The 18,307-nt window shown below is 45.2% G+C and overlaps 1 protein-coding gene across 5 annotated transcripts in view; it reads left to right on the top strand.

Moving 5' to 3' along the window:
- LOC137439130 (F-box/WD repeat-containing protein 5) overlaps positions 1-13,465 on the top strand; it is a 36,776-nt gene extending 23,311 nt beyond the window's left edge. For all 5 annotated transcript variants that reach the window (XM_068134843.2, XM_068134844.2, XM_078767779.1 and 2 more), the window contains 3 exons: positions 659-794; positions 1,047-1,271; positions 12,439-13,465. In XM_068134843.2, coding sequence (XP_067990944.2) covers positions 659-794; positions 1,047-1,271; positions 12,439-12,658 — 581 coding nt within the window. In that variant the 3' untranslated portion in view covers positions 12,659-13,465. The remainder of the gene's footprint in view (positions 1-658; positions 795-1,046; positions 1,272-12,438) is intronic.
- Positions 13,466-18,307: the final 4,842 nt, after the last annotated feature.

The raw sequence follows: 18,307 nt of genomic DNA, 5'->3' as shown, positions 1-18,307 counted from the left end.
GAATATCGTGGTCACTTGATAACTCGTGAACCAATAACCTACCATTGAATTGATTATGCTTTAACCCCTTAGATATAAGACAATTGTGGTATTTACTTTGAGATGACGCCTTCCGTCGTGTTATTTATTGTGAATATGGTAAAATTTATATGGCTCGGCGCAATGATTGAATGACATTATGAGGTTGTTACTTGAACACGAGAATCACACGATGAGGGTAAGATGAATGTTGAACAGTTGTATGTCAGTTTCATTGAAGAAGTGCCCATTCCGAGTCTGGGAGGTCGTCAGTTCAAACGTCAGCCGGGTCATACCAAATACTTTATAAATGGTACGTTCTCCTTCCTTGCTCGACATTCAGCAACTAAGAGGTTAAGAGGATGGACAATCCCCATGGGTTGGCATCCATGGAGAGGAGGAAATTCCTCCTTGGGGAAATACTCCGCTGAATGCGGTGAGAAAGGCGGTGCCGTTGTTGTGACGTCGCTGCTTCCCAGAGTGCCCCTGGAAGTGCCGGCACTTCCTCCAAGCTCAGTGGCTGTTTCTCTCTAACGTGTGTGTGTGTGCTCCACTACGAGCCTTAGATTATGTAGAAATCGATAATTAAAGGTCACAAGGACAACCAGCAACATCATGGACGATTAAATGTTTGTGACAGGTCTGAAGCGTGTGTGGCCAGCGCAAACAACATGTGAGGGCCCAGCATGGGAAGCGGAGGGATTGCTGGACCCTGTGGATTACGTGATTGACCTAGACGCGAATGTCGTTGGAATGGGACTTTCACCAGACCACAGGTGTGGAGGAAAAGAGATGTCGGAGGAAGGGAAGGGAAATAATTTCCTTGCTGTGTGGGCTATTTATCTGGCTTTGGGGAAGGTTAATGTATAATCATTTGGAAATGCTATGGTTGAGTGTTTTTGTTATGCTGCACGGGATAGGTCCACATCAATTTTAATGTTCCTAGATACATGACCTAGTTATTCTATATGAGGTAACAAACACTAATTGTCATGCCATACAAGTACTGCATGTGACTTTTTGTGCAGGGTACTGTACATGACCTGTCGTTCATGGCCACCTGGAACTCTAATCTCAGACCCAATGAATCCGCCGCCTGTTGCACGTGAGGTGGAGCTACGCGCATTTGCATTGGATACTGAAATATTTGAAGAGGCACCTGTGTGTGTGGTTCCACGGGCCCAGCTCGCCTTCTCACCTGGGGATGAGACATCGTTCTTCCAACTAGCGGTTACTCACGATCTTGTGGCAAGGTGTGCTCGTTGCGCAGAAATATAGGGTAACTGGCGGACTTTGCTATGGCTATACAAAGCGGAAGTGGCTGCACTGTTGTAGTTTAGCTTGATTATTTTAAAAGTCGAAAGCGGTCCACTCTTGTTGACTTTACTACCTGCCAGTGTGCATGCAATGATTCTCATAGGGTGGTCTGTAGACCATTCACTCCATTTCAAATGGACCCAACTAATTATGGAATCGCTCAACACTCGGAAATCCAATGATTCACCTCCGGATGGCCAGTTTACCACTCTTAAGGTTGCTTCCCACAATCCAGCACAACAAAACAAGATCTTTGGCAACGAACCTTGTTTTGTCAGAGGCTGCCGCGCACTGCGCTATTGTGAAAAACACTATTTTAGTTAACCAAAATGGCGACCAAGAAGAAATGCAGGGAGAGGATGTGAAGGGTGAAGGCTCTGAGCACTGCTGCTTTGGTAATAGGATTGTTACGTTGCCAACGGCCTGGAGAAAGAAGCGGCTGCTGGTAAAGCTCTAGGTGGGGAGAAGGCCAGCTCGGGGAGCGTTCAACAACTTGCTGGTGGAACTTGATGTACAAGATGGGGGAACTCATTTATATTTACCCGTTTCCTCTGGGATGTTAAGCTCGACCCTCCACTGCATTAAGCTCGTGTTCCAGCTTCTTCTTCTTAAATCCGGGAAAGACGTGCTTTTAAAACGAGCACTTTATTATTAAACGGATACCGATTTTTGTTCCAAGTATATAATTTATCATCTTCCCAAACAAGTAAATCGAGTATACTGTAATTGAAAGGCAAAGACTTTGTCATTAAAAGTTTTCCATTGCACCATGTACTGAGAATTGTTCCTGAAGGTTTGCTAAATACTTAAGGAGACACAGGTCGGGCTACTACATTGAACTTTCCTAATAGTCAGGGCCCTTAGGGATATTTTGGGGCCGTTTGGTTCAAATTCTTCCAAAAGCACCAAATTTGGCCCGGATGTTGCCCATGCCATACTCTTTCGATTTTTGACGGGCGCCAAGACGGGCGCCCCCCCCCCCCCCCCGCGGGGGCCCCATATTGGCGAAATACTAAATGGCCGCCACCCGGATTAGAGGAAAATCAGTTAAATAACCAAAATGGTTGGAATCATGTATGATACCACTTTTCAGGGGTTTTCGAGGTCGAGGAATCCAATTATGATGTTATTTTGATGATTCGAGGTCAAGGTCAACCCTCAAGGTCATCTTAAAGGTCATTTTTGAGTCAAACATGTCGGTTTTTGGGTTTTTTGTCACGATTTATGCGAGGTTCACCATTTTATGTTTCTGGGTTGGGTAATCGAACTCTGACCTTATTTTTGACAATTAGAGGAAATATTTAATAATAATAATAATAATTCATTTATTTTGTATAGCGCTTTTCCAGAAGCCCAAAGGCGCTTTGACAGAGTGGAAAACATAATGCATAACAATACATGAAAACAACAATTGCAAAAAGACAAGAATCAAGAAAACAAACAGCAGCGATATACGGCATATATATAAGACAAGAATCAAAAAGACAAGACAAGAATCAATAGGGAAATATTTAAAGCAAAAGGAGGGAGAAGGAGAAGAGATAGTCAGGGGTTAAATGCTGTGGGTTGAATGTTGAATGCAGCGTTGAACAGGTGGGTCTTTAGTGATGTTTTGAATGTGGTGAGTGAGGAGGAGTCTCTGATGGTGTGAGGTAGTGAGTTCCAGAGGGTGGGAGCAGCGATGGAGAAGGCCTTGTCCCCCCAGGATCTGAATTTGGTCCGGATGGAGGGGGTCAGGAGGTTGGTACCAGCAGAGCGGAGGTTGCGGGTGGGAGTGTGTCTGGAGAGGAGGTCAGCCAGGTAGGATGGGGCCAGGTTATGGAGGGCTTTGTATGTCAAGAGGAGGATTTTGTACTGGATTCTCTGGGGGATGGGGAGCCAGTGAAGCTTGTAAAGGACGGGGGTGATGTGGTCACGGGTCCGGGAATGAGTGAGTAGACGGGCAGCGGAGTTCTGAATGTATTGGAGTTTATTGGTGATTTTTGAGGGTGAACCATAGAGGAGGCTATTGCAGTAGTCCAGACGGGAGGTGATGAAGGCGTGGATGAGGGTTTCTGCAGCCGTGGAGGAGAGGGATGAGCGGAGACGGGCAATGTTTTTCAGGTGAAAGAAGGCTGACTTTGTGATCTGTTTAGTGTATTTGTCGAAGGAAAGGGTTTGGTCAAAGATGACGCCAAGATTCCGGATGTGAGGGGAGGTGGATACTGGGATACCGTCGATGTTGAGGGCAAAGTTATGGGTGGATTTTGTGAGCGTTTTTGGGCCAATGATGATTATTTCAGATTTATCACAGTTAAGCTTGAGGAAGTTGATTTGAAGCCAGGATTTTATTTCAGTGATGCAGTTTGTCAGGATAGAGTGGGTGTCGGTGGAGACGGACTTGGTGGAGATGAAAAGCTGGATGTCATCGGCGAAGCAGTGGAATTGGAGACCATGACGGCGGATTAAGTGACCGAGCGGGGACAGGTAAAGGATGAAGAGGAGGGGGCCAAGAACTGAACCTTGGGGGACACCTTGGGGGAGGGGAGCAGTGGGGGATTTGCAGTTATTGATGGAGATGAACTGGCATCTGTCAGAGAGGTATGATTTAATCCAAGAGAGGGCAGTGCCGGTGACGTTAAAGGTGGATTCAAGTCGGGTGAGGAGGATAGTGTGATCGATGGTGTCAAAGGCAGCGCTGAGGTCGAGGAGGACGAGAATGTTGAGGTTGCCAGCGTCAGAGGAGAGGAGAAGGTCGTTGGTGATTTTGAGGAGAGCAGTTTCAGTACTGTGGTTGGAGCGGAATCCGGATTGGAATGTTTCATACAAGTTATTGGCAGAGAGATGATGTTTGAGTTGAGTGGCTACAGCGCGTTCCAAAACTTTTGACAGAAAGGGTAGGTTGGAGATGGGTCTGAAGTTGTTTAGGGTGTCAGGGTTTAGACCAGGTTTTTTTAGAATGGGGGTAACAGCAGCAATTTTGAGGGAAGGTGGGACGATGCCTGTAGACAGGGAGGAGTTTATTGTTGCAATGATAAGTGGAGAGAGAGCAGGGAGGGAGGCTTTGACAAAGCTGGAGGGGATGGGGTCAAGAGTGCAGGTGGCAGTTTTCATTCCTATGAGGAGTTCAGAGAGGTCAGTAGGAGAGATTGGGGAGAACCGAGACAGGGGATGGCAGGACAAGGGGGGGCAGGTGGTTGGAGGGGGAGCGGGTGCGGCGGTGGTCAAGCTGTTGTAGATGTTGTCAATTTTGCGTTGGAAGAAAGAGAGGAAGGAGATGCAGTTGTCTACTGTGAATGACTGGGTGGTGGTGTTCAGGGGGCGGAGGAGTTTGTTTATTGTCGAGAAGAGTGCTTTTGGGTTTCCGGAGCCAGAGTGGATAATTTGAGAGTAGTAGGCAGAGCGGGCGCGGGAGAGGGCATCTTTGTAGTGTTGTATGTGGTCCTTGTAGGCTTGGGAGTGAACTGTGAGACCCGTTTTATTGCGGAGTCTTTCAAGTTGGCGAGCACGAGTTTTCATCAGGTGGAGTTCAGGGGTAAACCAGGGAGCAGAATGGGTGAAAGAAACTGTTTTGGTTTTTACAGGCGCAAGCTGGTCAAGGCAGGAGGAGAGAGTGTGGTTGTAGTAGTCAGTGAGGTCGGAAGGGGTGTGGAGGTCAATGAAGGGAGAAGTGGACATTTTTTCAGAGAGGGTGGATGAGAATGAGGTAGGTGAAAGAGCGTTTAGCTTACGGAAGTTGATTGTGCGATAATGCCTTGGTGTTGGGGCGGGGATGTTGATGGTCAGAGTGATGGCTAAGTGGTCAGAGAGGGTGAGGTCGGAGCCATAGAGATGGTGCAAATTTAATCCAGTGGAGCAGACAAGGTCCAAAATGTGACCACGGATATGGGTAGGAAAGTCGACATGTTGAGTGAGGTTAAAGCAGGTGAGTAAATCAGTGAAGTCAGTGGTTATTGTGGAGTCAGTGGAGTCCATGTGGATATTGAAATCACCAAGGAGGAGGATTGAGGGGGAGAGGGAACATAGCTGGGTCAGAAAGTAGGAGAAGTCAGACAGGAATGATGGGTGTGGTTTGGGAGGGCGGTAGACGACAGCCATGACTGACTGCGTGTGACCAGAGAGTTTTAAAGCCAGGTGTTCAAATGATGGAGCAGATGAGATGGAGATGAGGTTGGTCTTGATGTCTTGACGGTGGATAACGGCAATTCCACCACCTCGGCCCTCCGAGCGTGGTTTATTGACGTAGGAATATCCATTGGGTGTGGTGAGGTTGAGTGTGTAGTAGTCCAGAGGTTGTTGCCAGGTTTCGGTGAGACAGAGAAAGTCCAGTTTGTTATCCAGGATGTATTCGTTCAGGATGAGGCATTTATTGTTGAGGGGCCGGGTGTTGAACAGGGTGAGCTTGATGTTGTTTTGAACAGCAGGGATGAATTCAGGTGATTTAGCCAGGGTTCGTAGGCAAGAGGTGCAATCGTGTGGGTTGCTGTGACCAGGTGCGCTGGGACGAAGAGTGAGAGTGCGCTGAGCCGACCAGAGGACGGGGATGGAGTGACCTGATTGCAAATAAACAAACTTGCGACCGGAGCCACGGTGAATGTACCTGGGTCGTCGGAGGAGTCCATTTGATTTGATGGCAGAGATGCATGATGGGGTGGAGCGGGTATTGAGCAGAAGAAGCCTTGCGGCGGAGTACTTCAGAGCCATGCCAGGCAGGAGCGAAGGGACGAGTACGAGGCCAAGGTCGAGGAGGCAAAGCGGCAAACGCAGCGGCAAACGCAGCGGCAAACGACTGCAGCCGCTAATCAAGACCACAGCGGCAAACAAGGCCACAAGGCCACCGGCAAACAAGGCCACGGCCACAATCAACGGGAGCGGGCCTTTCGAATTCCGTATTCCGTACCATCAAAAGCAGATTCCGTTATCCAGCCGGAGAACACGCGGCACGTGCGGGTGTGAAAAGGCAGGACAGGTGTGAGATGTCAGGTCAGAAAGGTAGAAGCAGACCCTGTACATCCATCCAGTCGGAGAAGCGGCGAATATGCAACGCCAGCGTCCTCTCGCAACCGAACCCGGAAGAGTTTTACATGTCTATTTCCTAATTTTCAGGCATATGCAGTTCATCAGTCTAATTACAAAGGTACGGATTTTGATGTTTTATGAACTGTATGCCATATCCTTGTGTTTAATTACAAAGGTACGGATTTTGATGTTTTATGAACTGTATGCCATATCCTTGTGTTTAATTTTTGTGCGATCATGATCCGGGTTCATGTATACATGATTGTATACATGTCATAAATATGACGTCATAGGTCATGTGACCTGGCGGCCATATTGGATTTTATGAAAACCTTAAAATAGGATCCCTGCCTTCATTTTTCGATCGATTCATTTTGAACTTTGACCACTTATAGTACGCCATGTGATTGGATGCATATCCTAATTATGACGTCATAGGTCAGGTGACATGGCGGGATGGACCGGTACGGTCCCCGGATCATACCGCCCTTGGCGCCCGTCAAAAATCGAAAGAGTATGGCATGGGCAACATCTGCGCCAAATTTGATGCTTTTGGAAGAATTTGAACCAAAATATCCCTAAGGGCCCTGACTATAACACCTTTTTGGGCTTCAAAGTTCACATAAGCTACAACTATAAAAATGCTGCATGATATGATGCTATAGCTGGAAGCTACTGTAAGCTGAAGCTTAATTGGTCAATACATTGCGCCGTGTTGGGCGATTGTCAAAGACTGCCGCACACCACATGATGATGCACGATTGTTGTGGATAACTCGTCATAAAAGTTGAACATGTTCTACTATTTCCATTAGCACCGATGCATCTGGAAAAACTAGTTTACGACAGTCATCAACCGCCACACATTGCACTATTATCAAAAACTGTCGCCGACAATCTTGTTGCGTTGCGTCAGCCTGTGTGCAGCGGTTCTTAAATTTACCTTCTTCCATTAAGGACACTGATCAATTAATGTTTTCGATCAGTTTAGCTTTTCCTCTGACAGCAAACTTTAATTGAGTGTGTATATTAAATCTCTGTCCACTGTTATCCCGAACAGCAATGGACTTTGGGTGTTGAAACATCCATTTTTGATCATTGTGCTGTCAAAGAAACGGGCAACCAAAACTTTCAGTTATACTTCATTCGACTTCACTTAACTGAACTTATTCTCACCTTCAGTTCAAGCTTATCTTTCGTCTCACATCGAAGGGGTTGCCTATTGTAATCTGTGTGTGTGTGTGTGTGTGTGTGTGTGTGTGTGTGTGTGTGTGTGTGTGTGTGTGTGTGTGTGTGTGCGCGTGTGTGTCTGTCCACATCTATATATTTTTTATCTTCAGTTTTTTTCTCTGCAACCACTTGTCTGATCAATGCGAAACTTTAAACATAGGAGGGACTCCCTATGGAGAATATTTTATTGACCACTCATAGGTCACATGTTATGGTAGCCATATTGCATTAAAGGAAAAATTTGGACATATCTGAAACCACTAAATGATTTTTTTTTTAACTTGGCCTATGTCATCAACTCCCCCATAAGGTATATCAGGTGATAACCATGATATGGGTGAGGTGGTATTCAAGCCACAATTGGTTGAATCGAAATCCTTTTCCGAAAAATCTGAAACGTCATGTATCTGATCTACGAACGGAGGTTAGCAAAGAATTACATTTATGATGTCATCAGTCACATAGTCTGGTGGCCATATTGATTGAAATTAAAAATGTTTAAAAAATCGTCTTCTCCTGAAACACTTAACAGATCAATGTGAAACTTCACACCTTGCTCGGCTTCACGCTGTAGAAACCAAAGCTTTTAGAATCATTGGAATCTCCCGTGATGAAATTGATTCTGAGGGCCTTTCACTCACTCACCGCAGGCAGGTAGGTGGTCTTTCTGTCTTCTACCGACTCCTCTCCGGCCTTGCTCCCCCTGTTCTGTCTGTGCTTTGTCCCCCAAATATTTCTGCACAACGCACAAGATCTGTCAACCCTCTTCTGGTGAAACTGCCAAAATCAAGACTCTCTGCTCACCTTTACTCTTTCATTCCTCTTTTTTCCCAACTCTGGAACAATCTCCCTCACTCTCTTCAATCCCTCTCCTCTCTCCAGGTCTTCAAAACAACTGTTCACCACCATCTCCTATCTTCCTCCATCCAAAACCTTGATCTTTTCTACCCCCGTTAATACACCCCAAATCCACCTTTTTCAAATTACAACTTCTTTCCTGAAATTCCTAGGAGTGTCCCCCCTACCCTCCCGCCCTCTCCCTTCCACAGATCTCCCGATGTCCCTGCTCTCTACTGTTGTTGTGCTTGTGTGCTTCCCTCTCTCTCCCCCTCTTGTCGCCAGCTCACTGAAATTGGGTATTCTATGTGTCCGTTTATGTTTTTGCGTTTAATGTGTCAGCTCTTACACGAGCCTCGACTTTGTATACAAAAAAAAACATGTTTGACTCGCCATGGGGAATATATTTTAAAAACAAATTTCATATTCACCTTCATTGACGCAATTTAGCATTAATGTGCACAAAGGTGGTCGTTACAACAACAACAACAACAACAACATGCATTTTAAAGGCCATTTTCCCTACTATAGCGGGGGTTAGCCTTGCGGTCCCCATGACAATCTTCTCCATTTTGCCCTATTTTCTGCATCTCTCCTTGTTAACCCCCTTGCCCACATTTCTTCTTCCACCATCTTTAGCCAAGTCTTTCTCGGTCTTCCCCGTCCTCTACTCCTACATTCATTTCCATCACTCTTCTCAACCAGTCACTTTCATCCTTCCTCAACACATGACCAAACCATCTCAACCTGTTCCTCTTCACAGCATCAATCACAGGCTCTATTCCCATCATCTTTCGCAATTCATCATTTGTCTTCCTCTCTCTCAACGATACTCCGCACATCCGTCGAACCATTCGCATTTCCACCCTTTCCAACCTTCGTTGCTGCTCTACGTTCATTACCCATGTCTCGCTCCCATAAATCATAACACTTCTCACACATGCAGCATACACCTTTCCCTTCAGCTTCAACGACACTCCCCTCATCATCAGCACGCCACTCAGTTCCCGAAACTTCTTCCATACACATCTCACTCTAGCAACCGTTGCCGAGTCTGATCCACCTTCTCCATTCAGCATGTCTCCGAGGTAGCAAAATGTTTTCACACCTTCCAGCTTCATGCCGTCTCCAAGATCCAACTCAACATTTCCTCCATCTGCAGCTCCCTCTGTGCACACCTTACATTTGAATGTAGCTGCCACACTGGTTAATGACCCTCTCAGACCACTACATTTTTGATGAACCCACTCAGCGCACATTGTACATTGAATGGAGTTCACTCCGACACCCTTCCTGCACACAGCACATGGCCACTTCCCAGTTCTTTCCACCTCACCACATGCTTTACCACTTGCCATCACCTTCGTCTTTCCGATATTCACCTTCAGACCTTTTGTCTCCATACATTCCTTCCACTTGTTCATCTTTTCTTTCAGTCCATCCATACTTTCCGCAAGCAACACCAGATCATCTGCATACAACTCCCACGGTAAACCCTCCTTTACGTTCTGAGCCAGCACCTCCATCACAGCTACAAATAGTAATGGACTTCGTACCGACCCCTGATGCACTCCCACCTTCACCTCAAACTCCCCACTTCCCGTCCTTCGTCCTTACAGCTGTGTGCGCTCTTTTGTACATTGCCATCACTACTCTGATCAACCATTCCTCCACTCCTAACTTCCTCAATGCCCATGTCAATACTTTGCGTGGAACCCTATCGAATGCTTTCTCCAGATCACCAAACCTGGCTCAGGACGTGGTCGTTAAATATCCTAATAACCAGTCAATAATTCTTCGGATAATGGAAATGTAAGTTATGTGACACGATAGCGTGCATGGATGATATGGGTATATGGGTCATAAAAACAATGGACCATAATATTAGTGTGTTCAGTTAATAACAGTATTTTCGTTCAGCATGAACACGTGAGCCAGGACTATGCACTCTACCGAGTATCATTCTAGTTTTCTAGTCAATTCTACAAGTAAACCAATGAATGTCTGTGGGTCATAAAAGAGGCCCAAACTATGCTAATCCTTTTTGTGGTGGTTATGTTAAGGAACAACCTTTTCATGAGATTAATGGTCCAGAATAAAAGTACACTAGAACTTTTGGACTTTGAAGATGTCACAGTGTCTTTTCCACAAGGGTCGGTGAGTTTTCGCCATGCATCCGAGCTAACTTCCACAAGTCTTTGTCCCAACCTATAGGGGGCATGCCCTCACCTTCACAGCCGTGCTCTCCAGTGATGGTGCAGACCTGCAGCTACATTGGAGAGAGTGAAGAAGAATCCTCTCTTCTCCTCTTCTCAATTTAATTTTTCCCGTTTTAGTCGCTTCTTCCATCAATTCATACATGATAAAACAAATTACCTTTTAGGTCGCATTAGGCTTTATTTCGTTGCACTGAATGTTTGAAAATTCCTCGGAGCTCTTTACATGCTTCAATTTATCACATGAATCTGTGAAATATTTGAGGTGTCCCCACCTCCCCCACCACCATACTCCCCCCCCTCTCTCTCCGTCTCAAGGGACCAAAATGCAAAATGGTCAACACCCAACGGGGTCACTATGCCCCTTAGCTGGGCATGCGGATTCGTAGAAGTAGTTGGTTTGGAATCTGCTCGGTGCTGTTTCTAGTCACGTGCCTGTCCTTGATACCCTACTTCAAACTTTCCTGGACATTTTTGTCTTCAACTTTATAATTTTTGTTGGTAACTGAATAATGGAATATTTTAATTTCTTTAATTTAATTTAATTTAATTTGCTGCACATTTTATTTTGCTCCTTTAACATCTGACATTGCATTTTTACAGCATAGGGCAATGCTGTCTGGAACAATGTTTGTCTATCCATCTGATGTATGTATGTTTGTATGTATGTTTGTATGTATGTTTGTACATATGTATGTATGTATGTATATATTTGTATGTATGTATGTATGTATTGACACGAAATTTTCACCATGAGCGCCTCCTCCTGCAGAATTTTTAAATTATAATTATGACTTCATAGGTCACGTGGTACGGGTGCCATCTTGAAAAAAACCTAAAAACATTGCACCTCTCTATCTCCGAAACCGCTCCATGGAAAAAAATTGAAAGGTGGCTCATTGTAAAGTACTCCCCATGGGGAATGACATATGCTAGTGATGATGTCATAGGTGCCGTCATTATGACGTCATAAATCAACAAGTAGAATGCTTGATCTGACCAGTAAGAAATTTCTTGAGCGTGATCTCGGGATAAAATGATCATGAAAAACTAAATTGATGACGTCATCAGTGACGTGGATCGGCAGCCATATTTTTACAGTGTAGCCTGTAGGGCAATGCCGTTTGAGTTTGTCTGTCCATCCAATGTATGTATGTATGTATGTATGTATGTATGTATGTATGTCCCTCACAAACATCCACCAATCAGAGTTGCGTATGTGGTCACATGACGGGGTAACAGCAGATCCTCCCCTCCACTCAGCAGATCCAAGCCCTGCTATGCAGTTATTAGACTATTGGTCTTGTGTTTGTTTTACTTCTGAACCACTGGACGGAATGATTTTAAAACTGGTGTTTGTACTTAAGGTGTGCACGGGAAGCTTTTAGGTAGTTAAAAAAAAACGGGTTGTTTGCTGATAAGGTGGAGGTGAGTCTATTGACAGAAGGTTTTGAGTAGTGCTCGGTGGTGCTGTTTCTTTCTCCACTGTTCCTGATGCTATGCAGTTGTGCAGTTCCAGTGGGGGCCAAACAGGTACCTCAAGCGCTATTGCGTTGTTAGTGTATTGGTGTGCAGTGTAATTGTGCATTCTCGACATGTTGTGTCACCTCAAGAGGATGTCTGTTAGAATTAGCGAGAATCAAACTGCACCGTGTCAAATGCTAAACCTATCTTTATAAATAAACGATGAAGAGATATATTATTTAGACCCAAAAAAACATCTTCAGGCTATGAAAGAATGTGCATAATTTCATCCAAAAAGTTACCTTTTAATTCATGTTTAGTTGTTTCCTTTTCTTGTTTCATCCCCACCACACCCTTAGTGGCTCCGAAGAGCGGTTCGCCACACTGTGGGATCGCCATTACGGTGTGGCGGTGGCACACCTTCATCATGGAGACCGCGTGCACGCCGTTGCCACCTGTACGTCTAGACCACACCTGTTGCTGTCTGCCTCTGCAGACAACACGCTGCGGCTTTGGAGCTCACGGAGCGCCATGCGCCAAGGAACGGCTCCACGAGTTCTCTCGGAGCAACTCTTGTAGGCACCACGTGACCAAGGGTACACGGTTGCTGTGCTTCTCTCACGGATTGATACTAACCCCAAAAAGCGTTAAAGTGCCTTGTGTATATTTATTTCAGGTCTTGTGTTTAAATCCATCCTTAAACGGTCATTGGACGAGAAGGCATGCCCAGTTGTAAACAGTTTTAAATATTCCGCATGGATTTCTCCATGAAGGACGAGAGAACACGACATCTCTACTCATAATTCCAATTCCAATAGAATGGAGAGCTTCCCCCCTTGTGTTCTTCTCGAGCAGTGGTTGGACATTTGGGTAACCTCAGAGCTGTTTTGCTGCTCCTTCTTCCGGATGCACCTGCGGGATAGACAATGCCATTTCAGATGCCTTGTTTGGAGCTGGTATAAAACTTGTATTTTGCTGTTCTGTCCATTTGAGGCCATTAATGGGAGCAACGTCAGCCTATGGGTGCTCCCTATTACACATTGTGCTTCGTTGCACCTCCTTAATTGCACAGGTGTTGTTGCAACAGCTCCATCGCTGCTTAATTCTGCAATGCCATCCGGTTCCTAGTGCTCTTGGGCTTAGTCCTTGCAAACATGTTTTAATGGATTTGTTGACGGTGGTGCTTTCTGATCATGGGAAATTGCTTTGAGATGCTTTATACTGTTCCGTTAAGTACAAGTTTGAAGCTTGCGTTGTATAATATAACACAATAGGTAAGCTGGTTTTTTACTAGGATCACCTTTAATATCGCCACAAACTGTGACTGTGAACATTTGAGAGTTGGTCAAAACATTTTAAAATAGGATATTAAATGGTGTAATATAATATCATGATTTCATGAATTCCGTTTTCTTTTTACCTTTATATGAGTCCATGGGATTTGTTTGAGAGTGTGCAACAGATCTGGTTGAAGTCTTGTCCAAGATTTTACGCACGTCACAGGTCTACATGAGCTCCGCATGGTTGTTGTTGTGCTGCCCCAGTGAGTTCCGGTTGAACAGGCCAACGGCACAGAGATAGCCAATTGATCTCACAGGAGCGACCCAGAGATCCCTCACATCCAAGATGATGTGCTATTGCACAACATATTTATTTGATGTTTTATTGTGTTGGAGCGGCCTGGCAGTGGTTGCAGTTGTCAGTGGTGTCGTCGAGTCTGTTTGTAGTGTAAAAGTTGTGGGTGGTGTCCACAGTGAAGCCGTGAAAGGTGAACACGATCAGACCTGGGAAGTAATTCCTCTGTGTCATCGATGGGTGGGGGTTTGTGCCCAGGATACTGTTTGGGCCCAGGTTTGTTGTATTTGTGGTGATGTGGGTGTGGATGTGATTTTTGTAGTTTCCATTGTTTGGTGGGGGGATGTTAGGAAGAATGGCACTATAGTGTCTTTGTGGTGTAGTTTTAATGTGTCTAGGGGTCTGCAGGTGGTTGTACATGTAGTGGCGTGAGTGATTAGGGTTGGCATTTGCCGTTGCAAGGAACGGGGGGTTGATAGGGTTCCACCTTTACCAACAAGGGCAGTTCAGACTCCGTCACCATCACTTGCCGCTGGATGTTTTGTATATATCATTCATAATATTGTGCTGCTTTCACTTTTTGCACAAAATTTCCCAAGGACAATCCACAATTGACTGGAAAAGGTCAAATGTGATGCAAACGTCACAAACCCGTGTTGCCCGGTAACCATCGTCCTCTCCGCATTGATGATCAGTCATTCCTTTGCCTTGTTTGCAGTTGCATTTAAGTATCCACTGCATACCTTAAAAAAGTTAGTAAAACGTTAAAATAAAAATAAGTAAATAAAAGGTTCCATGTATAAAACTGGATTATATGCCAAAAGTTTAGGTGTCGAGGGTCAGAGTGAGGAGAAAATCCATTGTTAAGGATAATTGTCTGGCAAGAGTGAACCTTCCAACTCTTTGGGGTTCAGTCGATGTCTCCTCTCTCAAAAAAGTGCAGTAAACGCAGGTGAAGACAGACCGAACAATTCAGGGCCCTGGAACCTAAAAACAAAATGGCGCCAACGCGTGCGGACTGATGCCGCCATGTAAGCGAAAACAGACAAGTCTACGTATCTCAAACCCATATAATGACCGGCCATATGAACTCCTCTTGGTGGGGAAAAAACTAATGGAGGTTTGCATTAGATGTGCCATAATACACAGGTAATTGTTACTTGTGTCTATGTATGCTTCATTACTTGTCCCATTTTGTCTGCACTACACTCTGATCCTGTATTCCTCGCAGGTCCATGTCCGAGTGACTTGTGCCCTTCCAGTTCCATATTGAATACAAGATTGTGTCCATCATTCCGACTTCTGTTTCTGATTCTTCCTGTTCTCGATCGGCAACCATTACCTGATCGCAATGAATATAGGCCTACCTCCGCCGCTGAAGGTGGATGGAGGTCATGTTTTCACATCTGTTTGTCTGTCTGTCTGACCTTGATCACGATATCTCAAAAGGTTATGGATGGATTCGGATTAAACTTAGTAGACAGGCTGGAAGTGTGCCAAGGACGAATCAATTCGACTTTGGCAAAGATCCAGATCCGGCCTATCGGTTTGATACAAACAGTTCAGCCTGGCGGAGGATTGCTCTCTACCGAGTGCTGTTCTAGTTGTTTCTGATTCCGTGTGACTCCTGTCTCACAGCATTCGTGATTTCTTTCTGATTCGATTCCATCGAAGGTAAATTACTTATTCCTACAGGTTGTTCATCCAGCCTGAGAAGGGCCAACTCTTATTGTTTTGAGTATTTGAATGAAAGGGCTCAAGTTTCAGGCCTTTTGCAGTTCCGTTGGTTTTTGCAAAACAATTAGCTACTTTCCAAAATGGCGACATGTGATGACATAACATAACATACAAGAGTATAATTAAATGTATCGTTATGAAAATGACGATATTTCCGTGTGTGTCGTTAAATGATACCTGGATGTATTTTCTTGGACCAATTTTATTGAGATTGTAAATGTTGCATTGTTGGCCTACAGGGCTTTAAGATGGCCAAAAGGTGATGTATTTTAACGTGTCGTTAAATCACCTCGATCGTAGTTTACGATCACCTCGTAGTTTACGATCCACCTCCTGATCTCCCCATACAGGTTGCTTCTGACAAACCAGACTTTATTTGTTTAAGAGAAACTTTCCTCCTTCAAGATATCTCGGACTCCTTAGTATCTCTCCCTGGTTTCTCACTCCTCCGGTATAATAGACCCGAGCGTCGTCCTGGTGGTGGGGTTGCTATCTTTATCAAAAACTGCATTCCTCACTCTCCTTGCACTAACCTCTCTCCACCACGACCCCAGGAGTGCCTCCGGCTACGGCTTCCCCTCTGCCCTACCGCTCCCCCTCTGCTCTACCGTTCCCCCTCTGCTCTACCGCTCTATCTCACCCTCTCTCTGCTCTCTTCACCCTCTCCTTTGCTCAAGGTATTCTGCCATCTGCTTGGAAATCAGCCAATATTACCGCTTCACACAAAAAAGGTGCAAAAACAGATCCTTGCAACGACAGACCAATCAGCTTGCTCCCAATAATCAGCAAGGTCATGGAATCAATCATCGCTTCGGATATCAAATCCTTCCTCTTCTCCAATGGCTTGATCTCAAATCATCAATTTCGATTCAGACCAGGTCACTCTACTCTAGACATGCTGATTCTGCTGTCTCAACAATGGATGGAGGTCCTCAATGCCAAACAGGAAATCAGACCTGTCTCCCTTGACTTATCACGTGCCTTCTATACGGTCTGGCAATCTGCTCTGCTCTCCAAACTCTCCTCTTATGGTATCCATGGAAACCTCCGGGCATGGCTTGCGTACTTCCTTTCCTGTCTGAGTCAACGTGTGCCTCGAAATTGGTTTCTCTCATCTCCTCTTCCTGTCCAGGCTGGAGTTCCCCAAGGCAGTGTTCTGGGCCCTGTGCTTTTTCTGGTCTTCATCAATGATCTCTCCGACTCTCTGGAAAATCCTCTCTATCTCTTTGCTGATGACTCCACTCTCTGCCGCTCCATTCCTCATCCCTCAGATCGGCAGGGAGCAGCCTCCTCATTCTCGGCAGACCTGGACAAAATCAGACTGGTCAAACAAGTGGAACATGTCTTTCAATCCTGACTAATCTCACACTCTCACAATATCTCTCCGAAAAGACCGACTGGACAACCCTCCCATCTACTTTCTCAACAATCCTCTCTGAGAAGTTCTGTCACTCAAGATTTTGGGTCTCACTATCTGCCATGATCTTTCCTGGGAAAACCACATTTCCAAGCTGGCCTCCAAAGCCAGTCGTCAACTGGACATCCTCCGTCGTGCGAAGTCCTTTCTTGGCCCAACTGGGCCCGGTTGCTAGAAGCTATCCTGTGGATAAATTTAATGGACCGGATACGTGATTTATCCACAGAATAGGCTTATCCGGGCTTTTAGCAACCGAACTCTGAGCTCCTAACCACATACAAAACTTTCACCAGCAGCTTGATGGAGTACTGCTCTCCCCTCTGGGCTGGTGCTCCTGCTTCACACCTAGCTCGGCTTCACACTGTAGAAACCAAGACTTTATGAATAATTGGTATCTCCCATGACGAAGCTGATTATGAGGGCTTTTCTCTCAACACAGGCATGTTGGCGGTCTTTCTATATTCTACTGACTCCTCTCTGGCATAGCTCCCCCAGCTCTGGCCATGCTCTGATCCCCAAATATTCCTTCAGGACACACAAGATCTGCCAGCAACACTCTTCTGGTGAAAATGCCAAAATAAAGACCCTCTGCTCACCTGTAACTCTTTCATTCCTCTTTTTCCCCGCCTCTGGAACAAACTCCCTCACTCTCTTCAATCCCACTCCTCCCTCCAGGTCTTCAAAACGGCTGTTCACCACCATCTCAAAACATCCAAAATCTTGATCTTTTCTACCCCCGTTAAAAGACCCCAAATCCACCTCCTTCAAATTCCCTGTTTTCTTTCCTGAAATCCCCTGTAGTGTCCATATTGTTTATTCCGTGTACCCCGCCCCAACCGTCTCCCTTCCACAGATCTCCCGATGTCCCTGTTCTCTACTGTTGCTGTGCTTCCCTCTTGCTCCCTCTTGTCTTCTGCTTTCTTTGCTGAGTTCAGCAGTACTTTGGCTCTGAATTTGGCAAATTGTAAGGAATCTCCTCCCGAATGTGTATGTGCACAGAGTAAGGTAATTTCTCTAGTTTGTTGGCCTGTCTGGCAGTCAAACAAAATTGAAAATCATTCCAAACAGGAAAGTTACTGTTTTTATCAACGTCGTAAAGCACATAAACACCAGGCATGAATAACTAATGTAACGTGTTTGATAGGGTGGTGTAAAAGACGGTGTATCAATGGTGGTAAACTTCAAAAAAGGTGTTTTTTTTCTATTACATTTAAAATTTTTATTTTATTTAAATTGAATTATATACTTGAATACTGAAGAAAACAATTGGCCTTTTTGGCACTTTCAAAAAACCTTCCGTTTAGCAGTACTTTTCAAAAGACCTTTCGTTAGGGAAAATATTAATGCCCTGGGGGCATAGTAACCTTTTGAGATTCTGCATTCTGACATGTATGGTGGTGCCTAGGTCTGCTTGTTTGGTGCACGTTTATCTCAAAGATTGTTTCAAAATCGTCATTTTCTCCTCGAGGAGTTGGCAGAAGGTTTGTAATTGTGTGGGT

Source organism: Myxine glutinosa, chromosome 13, assembly GCF_964187855.1.
Source record: "Myxine glutinosa chromosome 13, kmMyxGlut1.1, whole genome shotgun sequence".
In the NCBI taxonomy this organism is placed as follows: Eukaryota; Metazoa; Chordata; class Myxini; order Myxiniformes; family Myxinidae; genus Myxine; species Myxine glutinosa.
Note: the sequence above shows the minus strand (reverse complement) of the source record. Positions and strands in the feature narration are given on the sequence as shown.